Here is a 21681-nt window from a genome sequence, read left to right as displayed (position 1 = left end):
GGGCCATGTGCTGAAACACACAAAACACACGCGCACCAACATTTCGACTTACACACATCAGAGGTTTTACTTGGAGCATTTCTGTAAGGAGAACCAAGTCAGAAGCCTGTAATTGTATGTCCAAGGCTTCCAGTAGGGCCAAGATGCAGCAGAAATCCCCCGCCCAATGGCACAGAAATGAGCAGCCATTAGATCGCACTGATGCATAAAATCTGTAAAGCTCTTTGGAGAATATTGAGTGTCATACAGGAGTGTGTGCTGCATGTGCATTTTATTGGTTTATATGTGCGCATATGTGTGTAGGTAAGTCTTTTAGGATTTATATATAATATCCATCGTCCATTCTGTCCGGGGCACTGAAAGAATTTGTGATCACTGGTCTCCAAATCCCCTTGGAGGTGGAATCTTCTGGGTTGGGGTGCATGGGGGACATGTGCAAAGTCGTAATGCAGTATCCCGCTTACTGCGTGGTAGCTGTTCAGTAACACATTAAAGTTTGATTTTAAGCTCTTTGAGTTCATTAACAAGCTATAGAGCGTGTGATGGTACAACTACCAACCACAACCTCCCACTCTCTGTACTGGTGCTTGTTTGCAGAAAGTCATGCCCTTTGATTCTATATGGATTTATACACATTTCAGTATGTACTGTAAATACACTACATGTTTTTGTAGATATAGTAATGTAGCAACCCACGGTTTATGGGAGCTAACTGTGGGAGGCGGTGAATCTAAAGCTAAGGCTAACCCTAACTGACTTAGCTAATCTAATCGGCTAGCTTGGGTGCTAGCAAGCTAACGTCAACGAACAGTTCAAAATGGCAGGCGGAAGGGAGAACACTTGCGCCCCATACACCGCATGACCCCAAGTGCCTCGAGCTGCTTGACATAAGCAATCACAACACAACTCTTGCCTTTTTACAGCTACCTCTCACAACAGAGATAGCTGAGCTTTATTTTGAACACACCCACAAGTAGCCGATCACCGTGAGGTCCATTCATACACCCATCACCTTCACTCACGGTGCCGGCTAACACATACACTTTACATGGCAAACCTAAACATGTGAACACACCTAATAACACTAACTGTAACGTAATCATTTAACAACATTTAACATTTAAGCAATTAAAGCACAGAACTATTCAGAACACATTTACCCATAATTCCCCCGGGGCAGATTGCATCCGCCCCCACACTAACCCACTTGCTGGGCCGTTACACTGCCCCCCCCCCAAGAGGGCTCAGTGTCCCCACAACCCTCAGTCACTCAGTCCCTCAACAAAGTCTCTTAACTGTTCTGGCAGACGTCGAGCACGCACCGGTCTTTGCAGCGGCCCACTCACCGCACCAGGCTCAGCCCCAAGTCCACCATTGTTCATGCTGGCACTGGGAGTGGCCGAAAAAAGACTGTCCTCCGGTTCTGTCACCGGATTTGGAGCCAGAGGATGATATGGCGCCAGCCGATCCCTGTGCAGCACCACCCTCCGCCCCCTTCCCGGCATGCGAACCCGATAGACCACCTCAGAGATCCGGTCCAGGATCTCTCCGGGCCCCTGCCAGTGGCTGGTGAGTTTTGGCGAGAGCCCCCGCTTCCTCACAGGGCAGTACACCCAGACATTGTCCCCAACTGAAAAAGGGTGTCCATGGGACCGTCCATCATATGCCCGCTTTTGTCGGGCCCCAGCATCCCCTTGGGATTCCCGAGCCAGCTGATGGACCACACTAAGGCGCTCCTTGAGCCGCCTGAGGTAATCCAACTCTGGGCCCCCCGTAATTTCAGGCTCCGGGGGTGGCCCAAAAACCAAGTCCACTGGTGTCCGGAGCTCCCTTCCAAACATCAGTGTGGCTGGGGTACATTGGCTAGACTCCTGGACAGCAGTCCGGTAAGCCCACAGGACCAGGGGTAGGTGCTGGTCCCAGTCCTTCTGATGCCGGCTGGTTAGAATGGCCAGCTGAGTTGCGAGGGTGCGATTAAACCGCTCCACCAGTCCATCGCTCTGAGGGTGGAGTGGTGTGGTCCGAGTCTTTCTCACCCCGAGCCGCTGGCACACCTCAGCAAACAGCCGGCTCTCAAAGTTCCGCCCCTGGTCGCTGTGCAGTTCCTCCGGTACCCCAAACCGGGAGAACATGTCCTCCACCAGTCGCTGGGCAGCTGTAGTGGCAGTCTGGTCCGGAACTGCATATGCCTCAGGCCACTTGGTGAAGTAGTCCATTGCGACCAGGATGTAGCGATTGCCAGCCTCGGTAGTGGGAAAAGGGCCCAGGATATCCACGCCGACTCTCTCCATAGGCGCACCGACCAGGTACTGCTGCAGAGGCCCTCGGGAGCGTTGGGTGGGTCCTTTTTTTTTTCTGTCGCAAACGGCGCACCGTCTTGGAGTTTCCAAAGTGGCCAGCCCCGGTAGATCCATGGACCCACCGGAGTACCTCCGACCGAAGAGCACTGGGGACCAAGAGTTGCAGGCGATCAGCCCCCCCACCTGGTGCCCGCCACCGCCGGTAGAGGATACCGTCACAGAGCTCCAGGCTGCCCCACTGTGAGTGAAGCAGCTTGATCTCTGGCCCTCTGGCTGAAATGGCCGGCCATTACGGTCGTTGTTGAGTCTCCAGCCAGCTGCGAACCTCAGCCAGCACCGGATCCATCTCCTGATGCTGCTGCAGCTGTTCTCTGCTGAACGGCTCTCCCTCCCCGGTGGTGACTGCAGCTGCTGATGGCCCCAGCTCTAGTTCCTCATGGCGGCGACAGTAGCGGCACTCGTCCAGAAGACAGGGGCGTCGTGAGAGGGGATCAGCATTGCCATGCTGTCGCCCTGGCCGGTGCTGGATATCAAAGTCATACTCCTGGAGGATCTCCAGCCACCTTGCCACCTGGCCCTCGGGCTGCTTGAAGTTGAGCAGCCAGGTGAGAGAGGCGTGGTCGGTCCTCAAAGTGAACCTAGTGCCAAGGAGATATGGTCTAAAGTGTCTTACAGCCAGGACCACCGCCAACAGTTCTCGCCTAGTCACACAATAGTTGCGTTCAGGGCGGCTCAGGCTGTAGTAGGCCACCACTCGTTCTCCTGTCTCCCCCCCTTGAGAGAGTACCGCTCCAATTCCCACTCCACTGGCATCCGTGTCCACAATGAACGGCTGCTGGGGGTCGGGGTACGCCAAGACAGGAGCCTCCGAGAGGTCCACCTTCAAACGTTGGAAAACCCTTGAGCAGGCCTCAGACCACTCGAACCGCCGGCCCTTCTCAGTCACTCGGTGGAGGGGACTGGCACTGGTGGCAAAGTCTTTTACAAACCTCCGGTAATAGGAGGCTAGGCCAAGGAAACTCCTCAGCTCACTGGTGGTGGTTGGGTGGGGCCACTCTTTAATTGCAGCCACCTTGGCCCGGTCCGTGGTCACCCCATGCTCGTTGACCACGTGACCCAGAAACTGAGTCTCTCTCGCCAGCAAGTGGCATTTCGCTGGGTTAAGCCGCAGTCCAGCCTGACGAATGGCCATGAACACGCCTGCAAGGTTATTGATGGCGTCCTCGAAGCCCTTGGCGTGCACCAGCAGGTCGTCCAGGTAGACAACACAGCGGCTCCGAGGAATGTCCTTAAGAACACGCTCCATCAACCGTTCAAAGGTGGCCGGGGCATTGCAAAGTCCAAAAGGCATTACTTTAAACTGCCACAGTCCTTGCCCGATGGTGAAAGCAGTCTTTGAGCGGGCCTCTGGTGCTAGCTCTACTTGCCAGTACCCGCTACGCAAGTCCAAAGAGCTGAACCAACAGGATCCAGCAACATAGTCCAGGGCATCGTCGATGCGGGGCAGTGGGTAAGAGTCTTTCTTAGTAACTGCGTTTAAACGCCTATAATCCACACAGGGGCGCCATTTTCCCGTTTTTTTTCGCACCATCACCATTGGTGCAGCCCACGGACTGTCCGAGGGCTCGATGATGTCATTGGCCACCATACTCTCGATCAGTTCTTGTGCGGCTTGGTGTTTCACCTACGGCAGTCTATGGGGCCGCAAGCGAATGGGAGGCGCATCGCCAGTGTCAATGTGGTGCTGCACCAGGCCCGTCCTAGTGCAGTCCTCGTCCCTGGCAGCAAAAATGTCTACGAAGTCCTGCAGCAGCCTGTTCAGCTGCTGCCGCTGCGCTGCGTCAAGGTGTCCACCGCTCCGCTGCGCTAGCTCCGCAACAGCGGCAGCAGTCTCATCAGAGGGAGGAGCATAGGCACGGGGGGGTGGCTGTTGGGGTACGCTGGCCCTGGCTGTGCGGCTCACACGGTGTCTCCATTGCCTCTCTTGCCCGGCCTGGGCTGGAGAGCGATGGTCTCGATGACGCTGCTCGGGTGCGCTGGTCCTGGTGGTGCAGCTCCCTCGGCGTCCCCGTTGCCTCTCTTGCCCGGCCTGGGCTGGAGAGTGATGGTCTCGATGACGCTGCTCGGGTGCGCTGGTCCTGGTGGTGCAGCTCCCTCGGCGTCCCCGTTGCCTCTCTTGCCCGGCCTGGGCTGGAGAGCGATGGTCTCGATGACGCTGCTCGGGTGCGCTGGCCCTGGTGGTGTGGCTCCCACGGCGTCTCCGTTGTCTCTCTTGCCCGGCCTGGGCTGGAGAGCGATGGTCTCGATGAGGCTGCTCGGGTGCGCTGGTCCTGGTGGTGTAGCTCCCACGGTGTCTCCGTTGTCTCTCTTGCCCAGCCTGGGCTGGAGAGCGATGGTCTCGATGAGGCTGCTCGGGTGCGCTGGCCCTGGCTGTGCAGCTCCCACGACGTCTCTGGGATTCTCCAGCAGCACTCCGGCCTGACCGAAGGGGTATGGGTACAAGCTCCCCAGCGGGCCAGCAGGTCCAGACCCACAATGCAGTCGTCTCTAATGTCTGCAAGCCAAAACTCATGGCTTATCTGTTGCGCCCCCACCACCACGGGTAACAGTTTCTTGCCTGGCATTACTGTCTTTTCTCCCATCACCGTAAGCAGTTCAGTGGTGGTGGGAGTCCAGTCTGCGGGGAGAGGACCAGCGGTCCCCGGCAGTACCCCCCGTCGCAACAGGCAGATGGTGGATCCTGTATCCACTAGCGCCCTGCAAAGCTGCCCTGCGATGACACAGTCTATGTACAACCCCATAGCGGCTCCACAGCGTCCCACTGTGGGGCAGTCTATTTGGAGGAGTGGTTGGAAGCGGGATGAGGGGTCCCTCACTGCCTCATCCCGTATCCGTTTCCCGTCAGTGGCTCAGCTCTGGGGTGAGGTCTCGCAGCTAGGCAGTCCCTGGCGAAATGCCCTGGCTCCCCACAGCGGTGGCAGCGATCGTCCCTTGGTCGTCGTCGTGTGACAGCTGGCTGGGCCCGGCTGGTTACCTCTCCCTCTAGGCGCTCCCCGGCAGCCTCCTGGCTGGCTGCCCTGACTGGCCTGTGCCAGGATGGGGATCGGCCCGGTGCTGAACCAACCCCCAGCACCTCCTCTGCACGCTCGGCTTCTCTCAGGGCGTCTTCCAGTGAGCGGGGTGTGGACAGGCGGACATGTTGGCGAAGTCGCTCTGGTGCTAGCCCCCGCAGAAAGGAGTGGAGGCTCAGTTCCTCTCGGGCTGCAACCAGAAAGGTGGGGTAGCCGCGTTGGGTGTAGAGCTGTACATCAGTGGCAAAAGCCCCCAAGCTCTCTCCGTCATGTCTGTAGCGGCCAGCTAGCTGCTCTGCTCAACGGAGGTTCTCTGCCTGAAGCGCCGTTGGAGAGCGGCGGTGATGGCTTGGAGCTCCCGACGATCCTCTGGGAGTAGGTCAGCAAGCACCTGCAAGGCAGGACCTTCCAGGGCCAGGGCCAGGTGAGTAGCCGTTTCCTCACCGCTCCATCCCCCATGGAGGGCAGCCAACTCGACCTGGGCGAGGTAGGGTTCCAGTGGAGTCAGCCCACTGTAACGTGGTAGCTTTACTGCCGTTATGGGTAACGGTCCGCGTCTCCCGTGGTCAGGGTTGCAGTGTGTAGACCGGCCCACACTGGTGCCGTCGGGTCGGCGTGACTCGCTGGCCTTTTGCCGTGCCCCCAGCTTGAGGTGCTCCAGCAGCACGCTGCTCTCTAACACTGCACGCTCTAACTCGCCTATGCTTCGCTCCATTATGGCGTCTACTAGACGATAAATCCCACTTGCTGACACCAATGTAGAAACCCACGGTTTATGGGAGCTAACTGTGGAAGGCGGTGAAGCTAAAGCTAAGGCTAACCCTAACTGACTTAGCTAATCTAATCGGCTAGCTTGGGTTCTAGCAAGCTAACGTCAACGAACAGTTCAAAATGGCAGGCGGAAGGGAGAACACTTGCGCCCCATACACCGCACGACCCCAAGTGCCTCGAGCTGTTTGACATAAGCAATCACAACACAACTCTTGCCTTTTTACAGCTACCTCTCACAACAGAGATAGCTGAGCTTTATTTTGAACACACCCACAAGTAGCCGATCACCGTGACGTCCATTCATACACCCATCGCCTTCACTCACGGTGCCGGCTAACACATACACTTTACATGGCAAACCTAAACATGTGAACACACCTAATAACACTAACTGTAACGTAATCATTTAACAACATTTAACATTTAAGCAATTAAAGCACAGAACTATTCAGAACACATTTACCCATAATTCCCCCGGGGCAGATTGCATCCGCCCCCACACTAACCCACTTGCTGGGCCGTTACAGTAATATTCCTAAGCAGTTCTATTTCTCCATGATAGCCATGTGATTGTGTGTTCTATATCATTTTACCATGTGGTTACTTTGTCTGTGTGGCTGTGTATACAGTACCTATATGTGAAAGCTGTGAAGCCTAAACTGTCCCAGAGGAGAGCTTAGCAAGGGATGTGCTATTTTTGCAACATGGCTATCAAAGCCTTGCATGCATTGGTCTATGGTGTTTTTACCGATGACTTTTATGGGAGCTGCCAATGAGCAACCTTGACACCAAAATGATGAAACTATGAGATGAACTCAAGCCAGTGTCACTGGAGATGCTGCAAGAGTTAGAGACGCGGGTCGCTGCAGCTGTTTTTGAAAGGAATATATCTAAACTGAATTATAGACAAAATATAATGCATGCATCACGTGGCTGTGAACTTTATAAGCTCCCTGGGGAAGCAACACAGTAGAATCTAATATGTTAAATATTTATGTATGATTAAATGTATGTTATATGTCAATGAATCTTTTTTTATTATTTTCTCAGTCATACGTGTTTCAATAGAAGTCCATATTCTGTTGCTTTTGAGTTATAATTGCACAACAGGGAGCACTGGGTTTGATGGATTTTTTTGAGAGCTCAAGTATTGTTTTCTTTGCTGTTTCCAAGCAACATCTCCAGAGTTGTGAGGGAAACTGTGCTAATAAGCTTCCTCATTAGGCCCGATACATGGTAGGCCTTACAGTTTGTGCTGTCAACTCTGTGGGTTAGCATGCAAACTTCAAAAGACAGTTGCAGATACAGCACATACACACAGGAGTGCTAATTTACTTTAGAAATTGGTAAACAAACTATTCTATCAACCCACATTTCATTCTTAGTTGAGGTGTGCTGGTGGAAGCTACTAACTGGGTTGTGTCTAAAGTGGCTCCAGCATTATGACAAATATGTGGCCATCCACTTGCTGTTGATAATGCAGCACATAAAAGGCTCATTATTTAGGAGTTAATTTGGCAGGCTTCTCTCACCCTAAGGCTGTGCCAAAGCTTAGACACCCTACATCGTTGGTCTCTGCCACTCTTACAACTGATCGTGCACACAGGATGTGAAGGCCTACCTTAACACACCCATACACAACAGAAAAACATATGCTGTACACTTTTGTGTAGTATACCTATGCATACAAACACACACACACTTTCAAAACATACAAATGCAAACACAACTGCAGTTTGATCCTTATATTTAATAAATTGGATTGAATTACACTGGCTGAGCAATGTGATCTCTTAGGGTTAATTAATTTCATTCCATTCTGTGTGTGTTTTTATGCTTGAACTCATGCTGACACTGTTATTGTGTGGCATCCTGCTCATTGCAGAAGTATAATGGGCTTGTGATGGAGGGAGAGGATTGGTATTCTGGCTACAAAGTGATTTTGATTCATTCTTTCTTTCTTTTGACATGGAAGTACGCTACAGTAGCTAGCTCTAATATGGTGGATCCTTTCCCTGCTCACAGCCTCTTTCCAGCTCTTATCTTCCCCTCCAAATGAGAAAACCTGGATGAGTTCTCAGGGCCCCTGTTTCTGCCGGAATGCTATCTCATTTGGTTTTAATATATTTATCCATTCATTATTGTTCCCTTTTATCAGCCAGCTAATATTGTTCATAATTTGTCCTTATCACCAAGCCTGACAGTCAAATTTACACTAACGCTCGGCAGACAGATGGAGAAATGACCCTTTTGCAACCCCCTCCTTCCCTAACTCCTCTCTTCCTCTCCAAACTCCGATGAAAAATGACTGACAGCTCACTGTATAAGTAGTTGTCATAGCAACCTCCCCATCCTTCTGACAAATGCCTTTCTGTATAGCGCACCCTCTCCCTCTGCCACAATATCTGTCTTCCATTTCCTTCATCCCCACTCTCTTGCTATTGCAATGATTGAGAAAGAGACAGGGAGAGAAGGGAAATTTGAAAACCATAGAGCACCTAAGGCAGTAAGTATGCTTCCCTTACAACCCTTCACCCCATTCCCATCCCCCCCCTCTCAGTCCTCTCACACTCTTGCTTTTCCTCATCCTCCCCACCCCTGACAATGATTTACCAGCTCCTATGATGCACCTCTTTCGTCCATCCTTGCTTATCAAGGACTGCAGGACTGTATGCACAGCAGCTTAAAGTATGAGCACATCGCTCTAACTCTTTCACACATTCACTTTCTTGCTCTCTCCTTGCTCCCTCTCATTCTTTCTCTACATTTACTGTATGCTTCCCCCGGCTCCCTCCTTTTCTTGCTTTCTCTCGTTGTTCCAAAACTCCCACTCTGCCCCATTGCTATTCAATAAGTCTCATTTCACTGTCAAAATCCTCAGCAGTCTGCAGTGTAATCATGGACCATAAGTCTACAGTATACTGGAATGTTCTGCTGATAGTGTATGTGTGGAAGTAAACATTATATCAGAAAAGTGTTGTTGTTTTTTTTTGCAGCGATATGGAGCACATGCAAAGAAAATGAATTAGTGTGCCATTGTTTGTCATGCAGATGCTGTAATGGTCAGCAGGAAGAAGTGAGATATGAAATATCAGTGATTTAATTTGCTTTTGCACAGTGACTCCAAGACTTCAAACAAGGCCAATGAGCTTATACTGGAAAGTGCATATTGATTATAAAAGGTCTAAATGTATTCAGTAATCTTCAGTATGTACGTATAACCAGCCATCACTCTGCCATTTCATTATTCTAGAGTTTAATTTCCAATGTATTTATTCCAAACACGCATCTGTTTAGTAACTCAGAGTAAATTAAACATGATGGGGGGGGGAATTGCAGGACAGCAGCAGTAGTGTGTCACAGGGAAGTTGCATAGAGTACTCTGCCACACTGAACTGTAAATGTGTGTTAATGCCAGCATGCTGCACAGTTATCACAGTTAACTTGCTGTTGGTTATTAAAAACCTGAATTGCTTAGGTGATGGCATTTCACTGTAAACACTATAGAGCAAAGAGCGGCTATAAATTAGAGTGGCATTAATGTTGTCTGTGCTCTGTTGTGATGAAAAAAAAAACCTCCTAATTTCTCATTCAAATGTCTTATTTTGTATTAATCTATGCAGCAGAGGCCATTTGCCACAGGTGAGGAGCTGTAAGAGAATCATGATTCAGCGTTTTTTTGAAAGCTGCAAAAGAGAAAGAGGGATCCAAAAAAGCATTTTCTGTTAATCATGTTTTTAGCCTCTTCTCATTACAGAATCTTTCAAAGCTTTGTGAAGTGAAATCCCTGAGATAGAAACATGAATCACTCTTGTCATGGTTTTCTATTAATTATGGAAAATACACTTCACTTCAGCTTAATGGCGTAATTTAAAGTAGCATTTCTGTCCAATCAGAAACACATCTAATATTACACTGTGAAAATCCCCCAGCGGAAAATGCAGCCGAGACACGACTGTTAAGCTTTACCTTTTACTATACAGTTAAATAAAGGTTATATGTGTAGCTGTTGTTCTCCATATAATGTGGAGATGTCTTCTCCAAGTTAGGGAGGCCCATTTGCACACATAGAAAATAAGTAAGATAAATATAAGAGATATACTGGCTACCTGTCCAGGGTGTATTCCGCCTCTCACCCTATGAAAGCTGGGGTGGGCTCCCCCCCGACCCTGAACAGAATAAGTGGTTACAGATAATGGATGGATGAGTACATATGAGATAAACACTGAGCGTGAACCTATTAAACTATTGCAAAATATTGTTGTTTTACCTTAAACAACACAAGCTAGACAGCATTACTCTAAAAAAATAAGTATTGTGAGGTGAAACCCAATACACAGTACTTGTATGAGATGGTTAAAAGATTTGATATGTAGCCAGTATTTTCTCAAAAAAAGTGGTCATACTGTAGTAGGGAATCTGTCTTCTGGAATCCTCTGTGTCTAGGTGTAAGAGGGTTTCCTAGTTTGTGCACGTCATTTTTGTCCTCCTTTGTCTTCTATTGTCCTCCCCTTCATATATGTGTAAATGACTGTAGGTGTTTTGCACTCTGTATCTGTTTTTGCACTTTCTGTGCTGCAGTGTTGTAGATAAATGAGATAACGTCTCTATTGGCGATGAACACAAGACCTGAATTCCCAAGGTGCCGTTATACACAGCAGAATCCTAGACAGTGGAACAGATTTTCTAGATGATCTGTTTTCATGCATTGTTAGCTTGTTTTCAAAGCACACTCAAATTGGACAACATGCACTGTCTCAGCCACAGATGAAGGGCTCCAACGAAATGCTGCTCCTGTAAAAATAAAATCATATAGTATCACAACTTTCTTACGTTGCAATCAACTTCTGCATTTATATTCAGATTTCCAAAGTAAAGCAAGAAGAGACACAAACTGGTCATAGCGTCTGTGTGTAATGATTTTGTGTAGTTCACAATGATCCAGTGCTACAGAGGATGTGATATATAGTGTCCAATGGTCCTATTATACTTGAAGTCCTATAAATATTATTCCATTCAGCTGGAGGTGACTTGCCAGTTAGCAATCTTTCAGCTGGAAGATGGATGTTGCGTCGTATTTTTAGACATGCCACATGTGAACGTTGGTGCTCATAAGAAACTGAGAAAGGTCATGCATTAATCCAAAGCTTGTCAGATCCCTATCATCTTTTTGAAGAGGGGAATTACAAGCAAAGTAGGGAATGTGAAGTGACAACTGTGACAGCCTGGGTGGTTCTGTGTGCTGTGTGTGGCATTTCAGCTGTATACGGGAGCATAGATGAGATGTGGGCGGCATTCAGGGAAATTTGTGCTGTCCAGCCCATCCCCCGCTCCGCAACTCATCTGCCCCATCCAACCTCAGAATTTATATTCTCCCTCAAGCAAAAGGAAGGACCATCTTGGCCTTTCATTTTCCAGTTCAGGGCTTTCCTTTTTTTGCAGATAAATGCTCTCCAATCCACCCTGACAGATGTCACATTGCATCACTTTCATTTTGATACATAGCCTCTGATCCTGCCACTTGCAATAAGGAGCCAGCACAAGGGATGCTCCTCCCTAGACAATGCTCTGACACGGGTGATTATTTTAAAGGTGCATTGTTGGTGATGCTGAGTGCTGAAACCTTAGCTGGACGCTGTGTCCACATGCACTCGCTGCTGTGACCGCTGTAGGAATGTGGGTATCGGCTTGTGTCTGGGTCAGGAAACGACAACATGAAACACTGAGTAGTTGTCAAAGGTCAATCCTGACACTGTGCAATACCTCTGGCAGCGATTTATGCTGCTCTCAACCTCTTCTCAACAGTGGTTGCTAGTGCTGTCTCTCAGTCAGTCTCTCCACTGCAACTTTACAGGTCAGAGTTGGAGAAACAGTCTGTATAAAGGGAAGGTTTTAGTGCTCCTGCTGCCAGCAGAGACACGCTGCACTGTAGTATTAATCATACAAGGCCAGAGTACATCAGTAAACACAGTGTGTCAGGTCAAGGTAAAGATCAGCTCCCACAGCATTTAACAGGACTCAATAGCATACGGGCTATCTATTGAAAAGTCAGCGTTATTCATTGCATGTCTCCCAGCCTTCGTTGCTCACAGACACGCCATTGTTCACTGAGGAGCACACTGAAATATTTCTCTGGCTACACAAAAATCACTGGATCAGCAGCAATTAGTAGAGTAAGAGAGAGATAAAGAGTAGAACGGAGGGGGAGAGGCAGTTGAAAAAGAATGAGGGGGGAAAAATGTAGAATCAGCGAGAGAAAAAGAAAAGCAGAAACGCAAGAGGGGAGAGAGATGAATAGAGAGAGAGAGAGCAAGAGGGAGAGAGTTTTCAAACCAGAACAGTGTGGTGTGTAGGAGGTTGAGCTGCTAGAGCCCCTGGTGCTTTTAAAGGACCAAAGACTTGCTCATTGTCTCGGGTCTCTGTGCCTGCAAGTGTGTGAGTGTGTGCGTGAAACCTCTTCATTAGTCATCCTATTTCTCCCCCTTCCAGCTCCTGACCACTGACTTACCCCCAGCAGCTACAGTATTTTTGCCTGTATGTGACTAAACCTACTTATGCTAGAGATTAAAATAATCAGTGTTAGGAAAAAGATAACACAAAGTGAGTCACGTCCCACTGACACTAAATAAACTTGAGAATTACTTTACTGTACAGGGGCTGTGTGAACATACTGTATATTGTGTGGTTTCTACAGAAAAGGAGACACTGCTCTTCTAAGTATGACAAGAATTTACTTGTATGTTCGAAAATTTGTTTCATAATTAAAATCAAAGTTAACACTTAACCTTATGTTTCTTGTTTTTTTCCAGAAGACAGGAAGTTGTTTGTTGGGATGCTGAACAAACAACAGACTGAGGAGGATGTTTACCGCCTCTTCGAACCCTATGGAGTCATTGAGGAGTGCACGGTCCTAAGAGGTCCTGACGGAAATAGCAAAGGTAGGTGTCATGATACATTTGTCAGGATTATGTAGGTCACTGACTGAGAAGTGACAGTGTGTATGAATGTCTATGTCAGTCGGGGTATGTGAAAAAACTACGTGACACATGCATCAGATGTGGGTCAAGTAGCATTTTCATGTATTTACATGCTTTTACCCTGCACTGTGTGGTGTGCTAGACAGCTGCAGAAGTTTAAGATGATGTGCTGTTTTATTGATGTTAGACTTACAATTATGAAAAGGAAGAGGCATTTACTGGGTAATTTGTTTGAGTCCCTTTGCACAGAAATTAGTATTTGTAAACACTCAAAACACTTAACATGACAATAATTTACTCTATCTTTAAAGACAGAACAATTATTTGATTATCAATAATAAAATCAGAAGACAGGTTAAAAACCAGGAACATATGCACTTTAGCCACCAGCAAAACAGGACACCTCAGGTTAATTGTAATTGTGACCCCATCAGCTACAGCAGCAACTCAGAGTAATGCAATTTTAAAATGCTGACTTTGCCATCAGAAACTCTCTCAGGATATTGCTCATTTTAGGAAAAAAAGCTCTTCGGCATTACAAAACCATGATTTCTATCCTGTTCCCTTTTTTTTGGCAGTGTTAATCTGAAGCATTTTTCCCTGTGGATGGTACTGCAGGCAGTAACTTGGGTACTGTAGGGTTGGTATCTTGCAGGCCTTTTTAAGACAGCCCAAAACTTTTTGAGACATCAATTCCCCCTGACATGCAGCAAAGAGCAAAGGGACTAGTGGTTTTTCATGTCTCTAAAGCCTATTCCCCGGTCAGTGCTTATGGAAATTGTTGTGGAATTATATCTAAGGAGGTTTGGAGCCAGAGTGTTCTGACTGCAGTGGTTTGGAGGAGGAGAAGGGAAAGATGGATGTCAAAACAATTCGAGTGTCCCCACTGTGAGGATGAGAACAGCCAAGAGAAGATGCATTCCTATTTGTGGCCCTGCAATATTTGAGTTATATTTACAGTGATTAGAACACTCAAAACATCAGACTCTAAACATTAATATTTTACTGATCTTTGTCCACAACTAGTTATAATTACACTAATTTGACAGCATGTTTTATGCTTTAAGCATCACAATAAGACAGTTTCAAAATCAGTTTCAAACGCCAGGCAATGCGTGACTTGAAAAGTTCTGGTATATCAGGAGTTAAATGCCTAATTATAGAGGGCTACCGTTTGTACTACTCTAGCAAAGTCCTTGTACAGGTCATGCCAAGCTCCAGCTCTTTTTTATCCATATCTCAATAGGGGGCAGTGGTTTGACAGCTGAATCGGCATCTTGATTGGCTGGTGTCCACAGGGGTAAGCCCATTAAGAGGGAAAGGAAAGGGAGGGCAGCTGGGTCAACCAGGATAGATGATAAGAAAAATAAAGTATGAAAGATTTAACAACCATATAAAAGAAACTTAAAATGAAATTAGGTCATGTAGGGTATAATTATAAGAGGACATGGTGACTTGGTGGATACTACTGCTGCCTCACTGCAGTAGACCTAGGTTCAGTCCTCATATGTGTGTCTTTGTACGTTCTGGTTTCCCTCACTCTCCTAAAGTTTGATAAACTCTCTTCAGAGATGTGCAAGTTCAGTAGATAGGCCACTATGATCTGCCCACATGCATAACTGAGAATATGATTCAGTAATTCAAAACAGTCAACAGTTTTGAATTAAATAGTGAAGTTACAATACTCGTAGAACTGGTAAAGAAATATTGTCACTGTATATTTTTCATATTAATTGACTTTGTAACAATTGTTTTTAACACGTTTGTTAGACTTCAAGAACGTACACCCAGTGTTACGATGATGAAAAGACAACCTTTAAATGTCAAGGTGTGAATTCAGTTTCATCATAAATCAAAAAGTTTTTAGGGTTATAAGCAACCACTTATCTATCCATTCATCCATCAGTTATCTTTAACCACATATCCTGTTCAGGGTCACAGGGCGCTGGACCCTATTCCTGCTGTCATTGCTACTCCCTGGACAGGTCACCAGTCTATCTCAGGGACAACACAGAGAGACATACACAGACAGACAATCATTCACAATATATGCTCACCAATTAACCTAACATGCATTTCTTTGGATTGTGAGAGGAAACTAAAATAGCCAGAAGAAATCCACGCAAGCACAGGTCGAACATGCACACTCTAAACAGAAACGCTTTAGGCTGTTTCAAACGTCAACTATAGACAATGTAAGGAGAAATCAGTTTGGGCATTGTGTGGGGTTGCATTTTACACATGTAACACACAGCAGAAGATCGTTCAAGTGGGAAGCTTCCTCACCAGAGAAACTTGATTTCAGTGTGCGGTCAAGATGCACATAAGACACAACACGATAAAAAACTTAGCTGTCGGAAACATTGGAGCTATGCATTAAAAAAAGTCAATTCAACTATTTGCTTGCTGCTAATCCTCCTGGCAATTCGGGACATACATCCCCTTCAGACAATGTCAGGAGAATTCCAGGATTCCAGTGCATGTGTGAAAGGGTTTGTTTTTTTTTTAACTTTGGCCCAGCACTTAAACTACATTACACAGCTGCTGCAGGCAAATAGAGTGATCAAACCAGTGCAAAATAGAAATATGTATTGAAAATCACTTATTGGTTTATTAGTATAGTATAGTAATTTTGTTGTAATAATTATGAACATAGTTTTATCATTCAGCCCTACTAGTATTAATTTGCCAGTTTTGAAATAGGGGCCATACTTTAGTCTAATAATTAAATAATTAATGTGCAACAGCATAGTGCACATTGTGAACCCATAAAAGCTATTTCCAATTTATTTGCGATTATCTACCCCTCACATTGTTCCTCAGGGACGTTAGAGCTAAGAGTCTTGGTTCTGTTGTTTGTTTTGGAGGCTGTGGTTTCTGTTGGCCTCTGGACTTCACATACACAAATATTGATCAGAACAACCTGTTGTAAGAATAATAATGATCTTTACTGAGTTTTGAAATGGAACGGTTTTCTCTCTGAAAAAGAAATATGGGCTTATCCAGTTTAGCTTGTATTTAATATGCACAGACAGGCATGTGGTGCTAAATAGCATGCTTTTCTGCTTCATCAGTGCAATCAAAGCCTGCAGCTTCTGCCTGCTTGTCTGCCTGTCTAATGCCCGGAGTGGGGCAGCCTGCTGTGCAATGAGAGCCTCTCACTGCACAGTGATTCCTGTAGTGTCAAATGTAATTCAGCATCCTTTATTAATATACCGTAGGCTTTTAAACTCACTCAATTGTGTGGGTCTGTGTCTGTGTGTGTACCTGCATGTGTGTGGGGTGCATCTGTTTTCTCTTCCAGGTTGCGCCTTCGTCAAGTTCTCCACACATACTGAGGCTCAGTCTGCAATCAGTGCCCTCCACGGCAGCCAGACCATGCCAGTGAGTACAGCACTCTCACATAAAACCACAGAAATGTACACAAAAAAAAGGCATCCATAACATGCATGAAACATACACACATCTCACCACTAACAATAGTTGCACTTCACTGCTCTTGATGAAGAGCCGTAAACTCTCACTGTTGACCTCACCTCTAGCTTCAAGGCTTTAATCGTTTTATAGATAGGAAAGTGCTGCCATCCTCATAAATATCCAAGTTTAAAAAAAAAAAGAAAACAGATACAACCAGAAATAGCTTTCTGTCTCTTTAATTAACATGGTACATTTTTTAAAATCCAAATCTAATTCCAGATAAAACTGTTTAGAATGATAATTGAATTTTGGGTGAGTCATCAATCAGTAGTTCTGCTAGTATAATCAGTGAATATAACTGCAGTGTGAGATTACATTTGCTCGTTATGTAAGCACACCGTGTCTTCTGAAATCTCTCTGTATTGGATTTACTATGAGCACAGAAGCTGTATTGCTCATTTGTATGTGTCTCATGTTTAGTCATGGTTCCCGTATACCTGATGGTGTCAAAATAAAAGCTACTTACTCTGCACTTCAAGCCTGAATAGAGTTATTCTCTGTGACATCCAACGAGGGGACAGAGAGTCACGTCCCATATTATACAGTGGCCTGAAGTATACTCTGCTTTTATCTACATTTTTATTTGAGAAACTCTAACCTCACAGAAACAGGGACCCTGAACTCTTGCCCACCCTATCTCACAGGTGTTGTGTTTCAGTGCATGATTTCATTATTAATGGTTGCCAATGTGTGGCTCAAAAGAGGAAAGGAGAGAGAGGCACTAGAAGCCAGCTGTGCCTTTTTGGCACAACCTCCGAGTCAATCTAAGTGCAAATGACTGCAGGTCATGAGGAAAGACTCTGGATGTCCATTCTCCATAGATACCCTCCGTCTCTGTTGCTCCATCCCCCTATCTCTGCTAGCTTTCTGCCCTCGCTCGTCTCTCTTTGGCAGCCTCTCGGGATATTAGGCAATAGACTTGTTTACTCCACCTTTCACCACATTGGCTTCTGAATTATTCATCTAACTATAAGCAGGGGGCAGAAGGGAGGGGAGGAAGACTTGGAGAGAGAGTGAGAGACAGAGAGAAGCAGAGGGAGAATGAGTGAATGGACAGGATTTATACCTCCTGCTCTGGTAAATTGATTATAGAAATCTGATCAACATCTCATATCCTGTGGCTGTTGGAGGAAAAGGCACAGTGTCCCTGTCTTGCTTAGATTAGCGGACTACTGGTGAACCATTACCCCCCAGCAGGACAGTGCTCTTCAGAGAAAAGTGTTCATCGGTGTAGCAAATATCCTGGAGAAACCTTGGAGCATACATCCTGTGTTTCAGTTTAAGTTCAAGAGGATTGCAGTTACTTCACACTTGCCAAAAGATGTGCAATCTATAATAATAATATTAATTTACACTTACCTAGAAAGTAAATCAAAGGAGAAATAGCATTGGCAGCTGCAATACAAGGTATATACTCTTGTAACATTCAAAAGGAATTGCATGATTCCTCTTTCTCTAAGGCTAAGACATGATTAATCTTTCTAATGAACTAATACAAGCTAGGATATGTACATGTGTGTGAATATTTGCTCATTTTTCGAGGCCTTGGCTGACAAGTATACTCTTAAATATAACCATGAATTAAGCCAGTACTTTTGCTAGCTGAGGTGTTGAAGTGTGCCGAATAATAATAACGCTGCAACTAACTGCAGCAGTTTGATAGATCTACTGCCAATCCCCCAAAGCACGAACACTGGCTTCTCAGAGTTTATGAGTGTGCACAGACACGCACACACGAGTGCATGTGTGTGCATACATAAACATCTACAAACAGAAGCACATTGTGGGTTGTGCATTTACATGAGCACACACATGTACACTTTCTATACTGCTCCTCTCTCTGTTTCACAGTCACATGCTCGTACAGCCAAGGGCTAGGGTCAAAGACTCCCTGACTGATCTTATTTTCCAGCTCAGACAGCTTGAGCTGAATATATTTGTGTTATTTGTGTAAGAACGGGAGGGTGGGCATTTTGCATGTATTGTAAGTGTGAGTCAGGATGAGAGACAAAATCTGCATAAAGTCTGTGTGTGTGTGTGTGTGTGTGTGTGTGTGTGTGTGTGACGATCAGTGCGTGCAAAGACGACTTTATGTATTCCTTTGTGTAGATTTGTGACAAAAGACCAAATAAAAGCTGCCAGTTGGTAACTATGACATAATGTGAGTATATGAATGATAATGACTAGATGGTGAAAGTGTGGGAACTATAGCCAGTTGAAAAAGTTTGCAGGTCACAAAGTGGGTCTCTACCACAGTCTAACCCAATATATTTCCTGCCACCTCTCTACATACACACCGGCAATATCATTCATTTTCCTTCAGCTATCTCATACACACACACACACGTCCATAATCCAGGATATGAGTGGCTCAATTAAACATTTAAACGGCAGAGCTGTAAAGCAAATTGCTGAGATTCAGCAAGGCTGTGTAGGACGTAAGTCCCGGGACAGAATTACACAGAGACGAAGGAGGTGGGGTTGTAGGTCAGGTCCGCAGAGCTGAACTCCGTTTTTTTTACTCCATATCCACGTCAGCTCAGCCTGACTTCGAGGCTGTTTCAGCTAAAATTGGGACTGAGATGGAAACACTGGGGCAGGATGATAGAGGGATAAGAGCAGAGCAAAGGAAAGCAAATATGGTAAAGTTTGCACAGAAGAGAGAACTTGATGATTAATAGTGAAGAGAAGAACAGAGAGGGTAAAAGGAATCATCCAAACGTGATTCCCCAGCTAATGCATCTTCTCTTGTTTCTTCAGACAGAGAACACACACATGCAAGTGCAATTTCAACATCTGATACCCAACATGCCACATTGTTTTTTAGAACATATCTGTTTGTCACTGTTTTAAATAATATAGTTGAAAACAGCAAAAGTGAAAAGCAGCTGATAATGTTTAAAGGTGGCTTTTGGTGAAACAGAGCAAGGATTTTATTGTGATGTAGATGCAGAGATGAAAAGTGTTAATGTCACTATTTCATAAGGATGATATATGTATGGTTTTACCACTAAACATATTCTTAAAGTTAGTATTTATTGTTTAAGAGCTTTGATTTTTGCCAATGAATATTTCTGTTTTTCAGCCAACTTTCCATTCTTATGATCTAGTAGATTACAGTCATCCATTATTTTACTAGCCAGGAAAAGGAGATGTGTATTTATATGATTCCACTGGCTTAGCAATGGGTGGCAATGCCTTACTAGAATACAGTAAGAAGAGCAGCATAGCATCATGTAAAGTGCAGGCATTGTAGGCTACAATATATACAATAAGTGCAGCATTTGTTGAGGGAGTAATAAATAAATCAAATTTTATGATTATATTAGAATTTTGTTATGAAATGATATGTTAAATGTCCCTCAGACTCAAACATGTCAGATAATGTCCAGATGAGCAGCAAATTCTATTCATGGTCTTCACTGAACCACTCCAGTCACATTAATTTTTAATACAAAGTCGTAACTTTTTGAACATAAAATAGTTTTCAAAACTGTTGTTAATAATGTGGGTGCAAAATTATGCCATATGTCGTGGCGAAACAGGCAGTGCATTCAGACTGTAACACAATTTGACTAACGTACAAAGACCGGGACAAACTTGAGTTAGTATACTGTATATGTTTAAAGTGGAATATATAGCCGGGCTTTAATTCTTTAATTCCCAAGAGGATGTCCAGCTTGGACGCACATCAACCCTCCCTGTCAATGAGAAGGAACTGTAAAGAGGCAGACCTTCCTTGTGGATGTGAATCTCTGTTATCCTCTCGGTTTAACTCCCCTTCCTTCAGTGGCTCTCTAGGCAGCTGGGAGCCGCCCAGCAGACTTACTTGGCAGCTTAAAAATTTAATGAGACTTTTACTTCATACTTCATCCTTCTCTCTTTACAGCAATAAAGATTCTGCTCACTGATAACCTGACAGGCCTTACTGGGATAAGCTTGGAGAAAAACAAATGTGGCAATGAATGCTTAGCCGACAAGTCATAAGATTCAGGTGCCCTGAGGAGAACAAGTGGGAGGGCAAACTCAGTGTATAGACCTTCTTGAAAAAAAGCTTTGCAGAGAGTGGGACATACATAAAAGAGAGCAGCACAGGCCTCATATAAAATCGTGATCAGTTCACAGTAAACTATGTTTCTTTCTTCAAGCAGACCCTCTCCTGCCTATTTCCACTTGGAAAATAGAGTGGAAAGTTCCAAATCAGTACCTTCAGAATAACTAAATCCAACTTTCTCTAAATATAAGAGAAGAAAAGCAGAAACATACAGCTCTCATTATCAAAGAGGGTAGGCCTTTAAGGGAGTTAAAATATTTAATATAAACTAATATAAACATCTCTTTTATATGCTGGTCATACACCGCCCTGTCCTGGACGCTCCCAAAGTTGACCCTCATAATAAAGTTAATGATGCAGGATCGACACACCAGACAAACCAGAGATAACCTTGAAGTGAACAAGCTCATTATTATTATAGGAAGTAATTTTGAAGAGAATGAGAAACAAATATTTAATTTTTTCATATTGCTCTATCTCTTGTTTCAATCCTGTTTTTTGCAAAAACTTCATTTCCAGAAATGTGGAGCAGTCAATGGCTTTCAGCTTGTCTCCTAAGGGGTCGACACAGTGGAACACGTTCTGCATGTTGATTTGGCATGAGTTTTACGCCAGATGCCCCTTCTGCCACAACCCTTCCATTTTATCCCAGCTGGGGACCAGGACCAGGGTGGTCCTTGGTGGCTGGGCAGGGACATTTGAACCTGCAGCTTTCTGCATCCCAACCCAATGCTCTACCACTGATCCACCAGGCCCTCCAAATGTCATATCTCACTAATTAGGTTAAGTAGCAACTGGTCACTATCACGATTGGTTATAACAATAGCACCCCTGTGACTTGACTTGATTTAACTTTACAGTTAGTCTGTCAGACAGTTAGCTAACCATGTAGCCAACAAGCCTACCAGCCAATCATTTGCCTAACTAGACAATTAGTCTTTAGTCAGACAGCCAACCAACCAACCTGGCTGTTCACCTGTTCCCCTAGAATGCTTCAAACCTGTGAATTATCCAGTCAGCAAGCCAGGAGA

At 45.5% G+C, this 21681-nt stretch overlaps 1 protein-coding gene across 6 annotated transcripts in view; it reads left to right on the top strand.

Moving 5' to 3' along the window:
• The window catches only part of celf5a (cugbp, Elav-like family member 5a), a 185261-nt gene that overhangs the window by 139281 nt on the left and 24299 nt on the right, over positions 1–21681 (top strand). For 4 of the 6 annotated variants that reach the window (XM_067512542.1, XM_067512538.1, XM_067512541.1 and 1 more), the window contains exons 4-5: positions 12952–13080; positions 16424–16503. In XM_067512542.1, coding sequence (XP_067368643.1) covers positions 12952–13080; positions 16424–16503 — 209 coding nt within the window. The remainder of the gene's footprint in view (positions 1–12951; positions 13081–16423; positions 16504–21681) is intronic. The other 2 variants (XM_067512543.1, XM_067512539.1) reach the window with 1 other exon arrangement.

Source organism: Channa argus, chromosome 8, assembly GCF_033026475.1.
Source record: "Channa argus isolate prfri chromosome 8, Channa argus male v1.0, whole genome shotgun sequence".
Lineage (NCBI taxonomy): Eukaryota > Metazoa > Chordata > Actinopteri > Anabantiformes > Channidae > Channa > Channa argus.
Note: the sequence above shows the minus strand (reverse complement) of the source record. Positions and strands in the feature narration are given on the sequence as shown.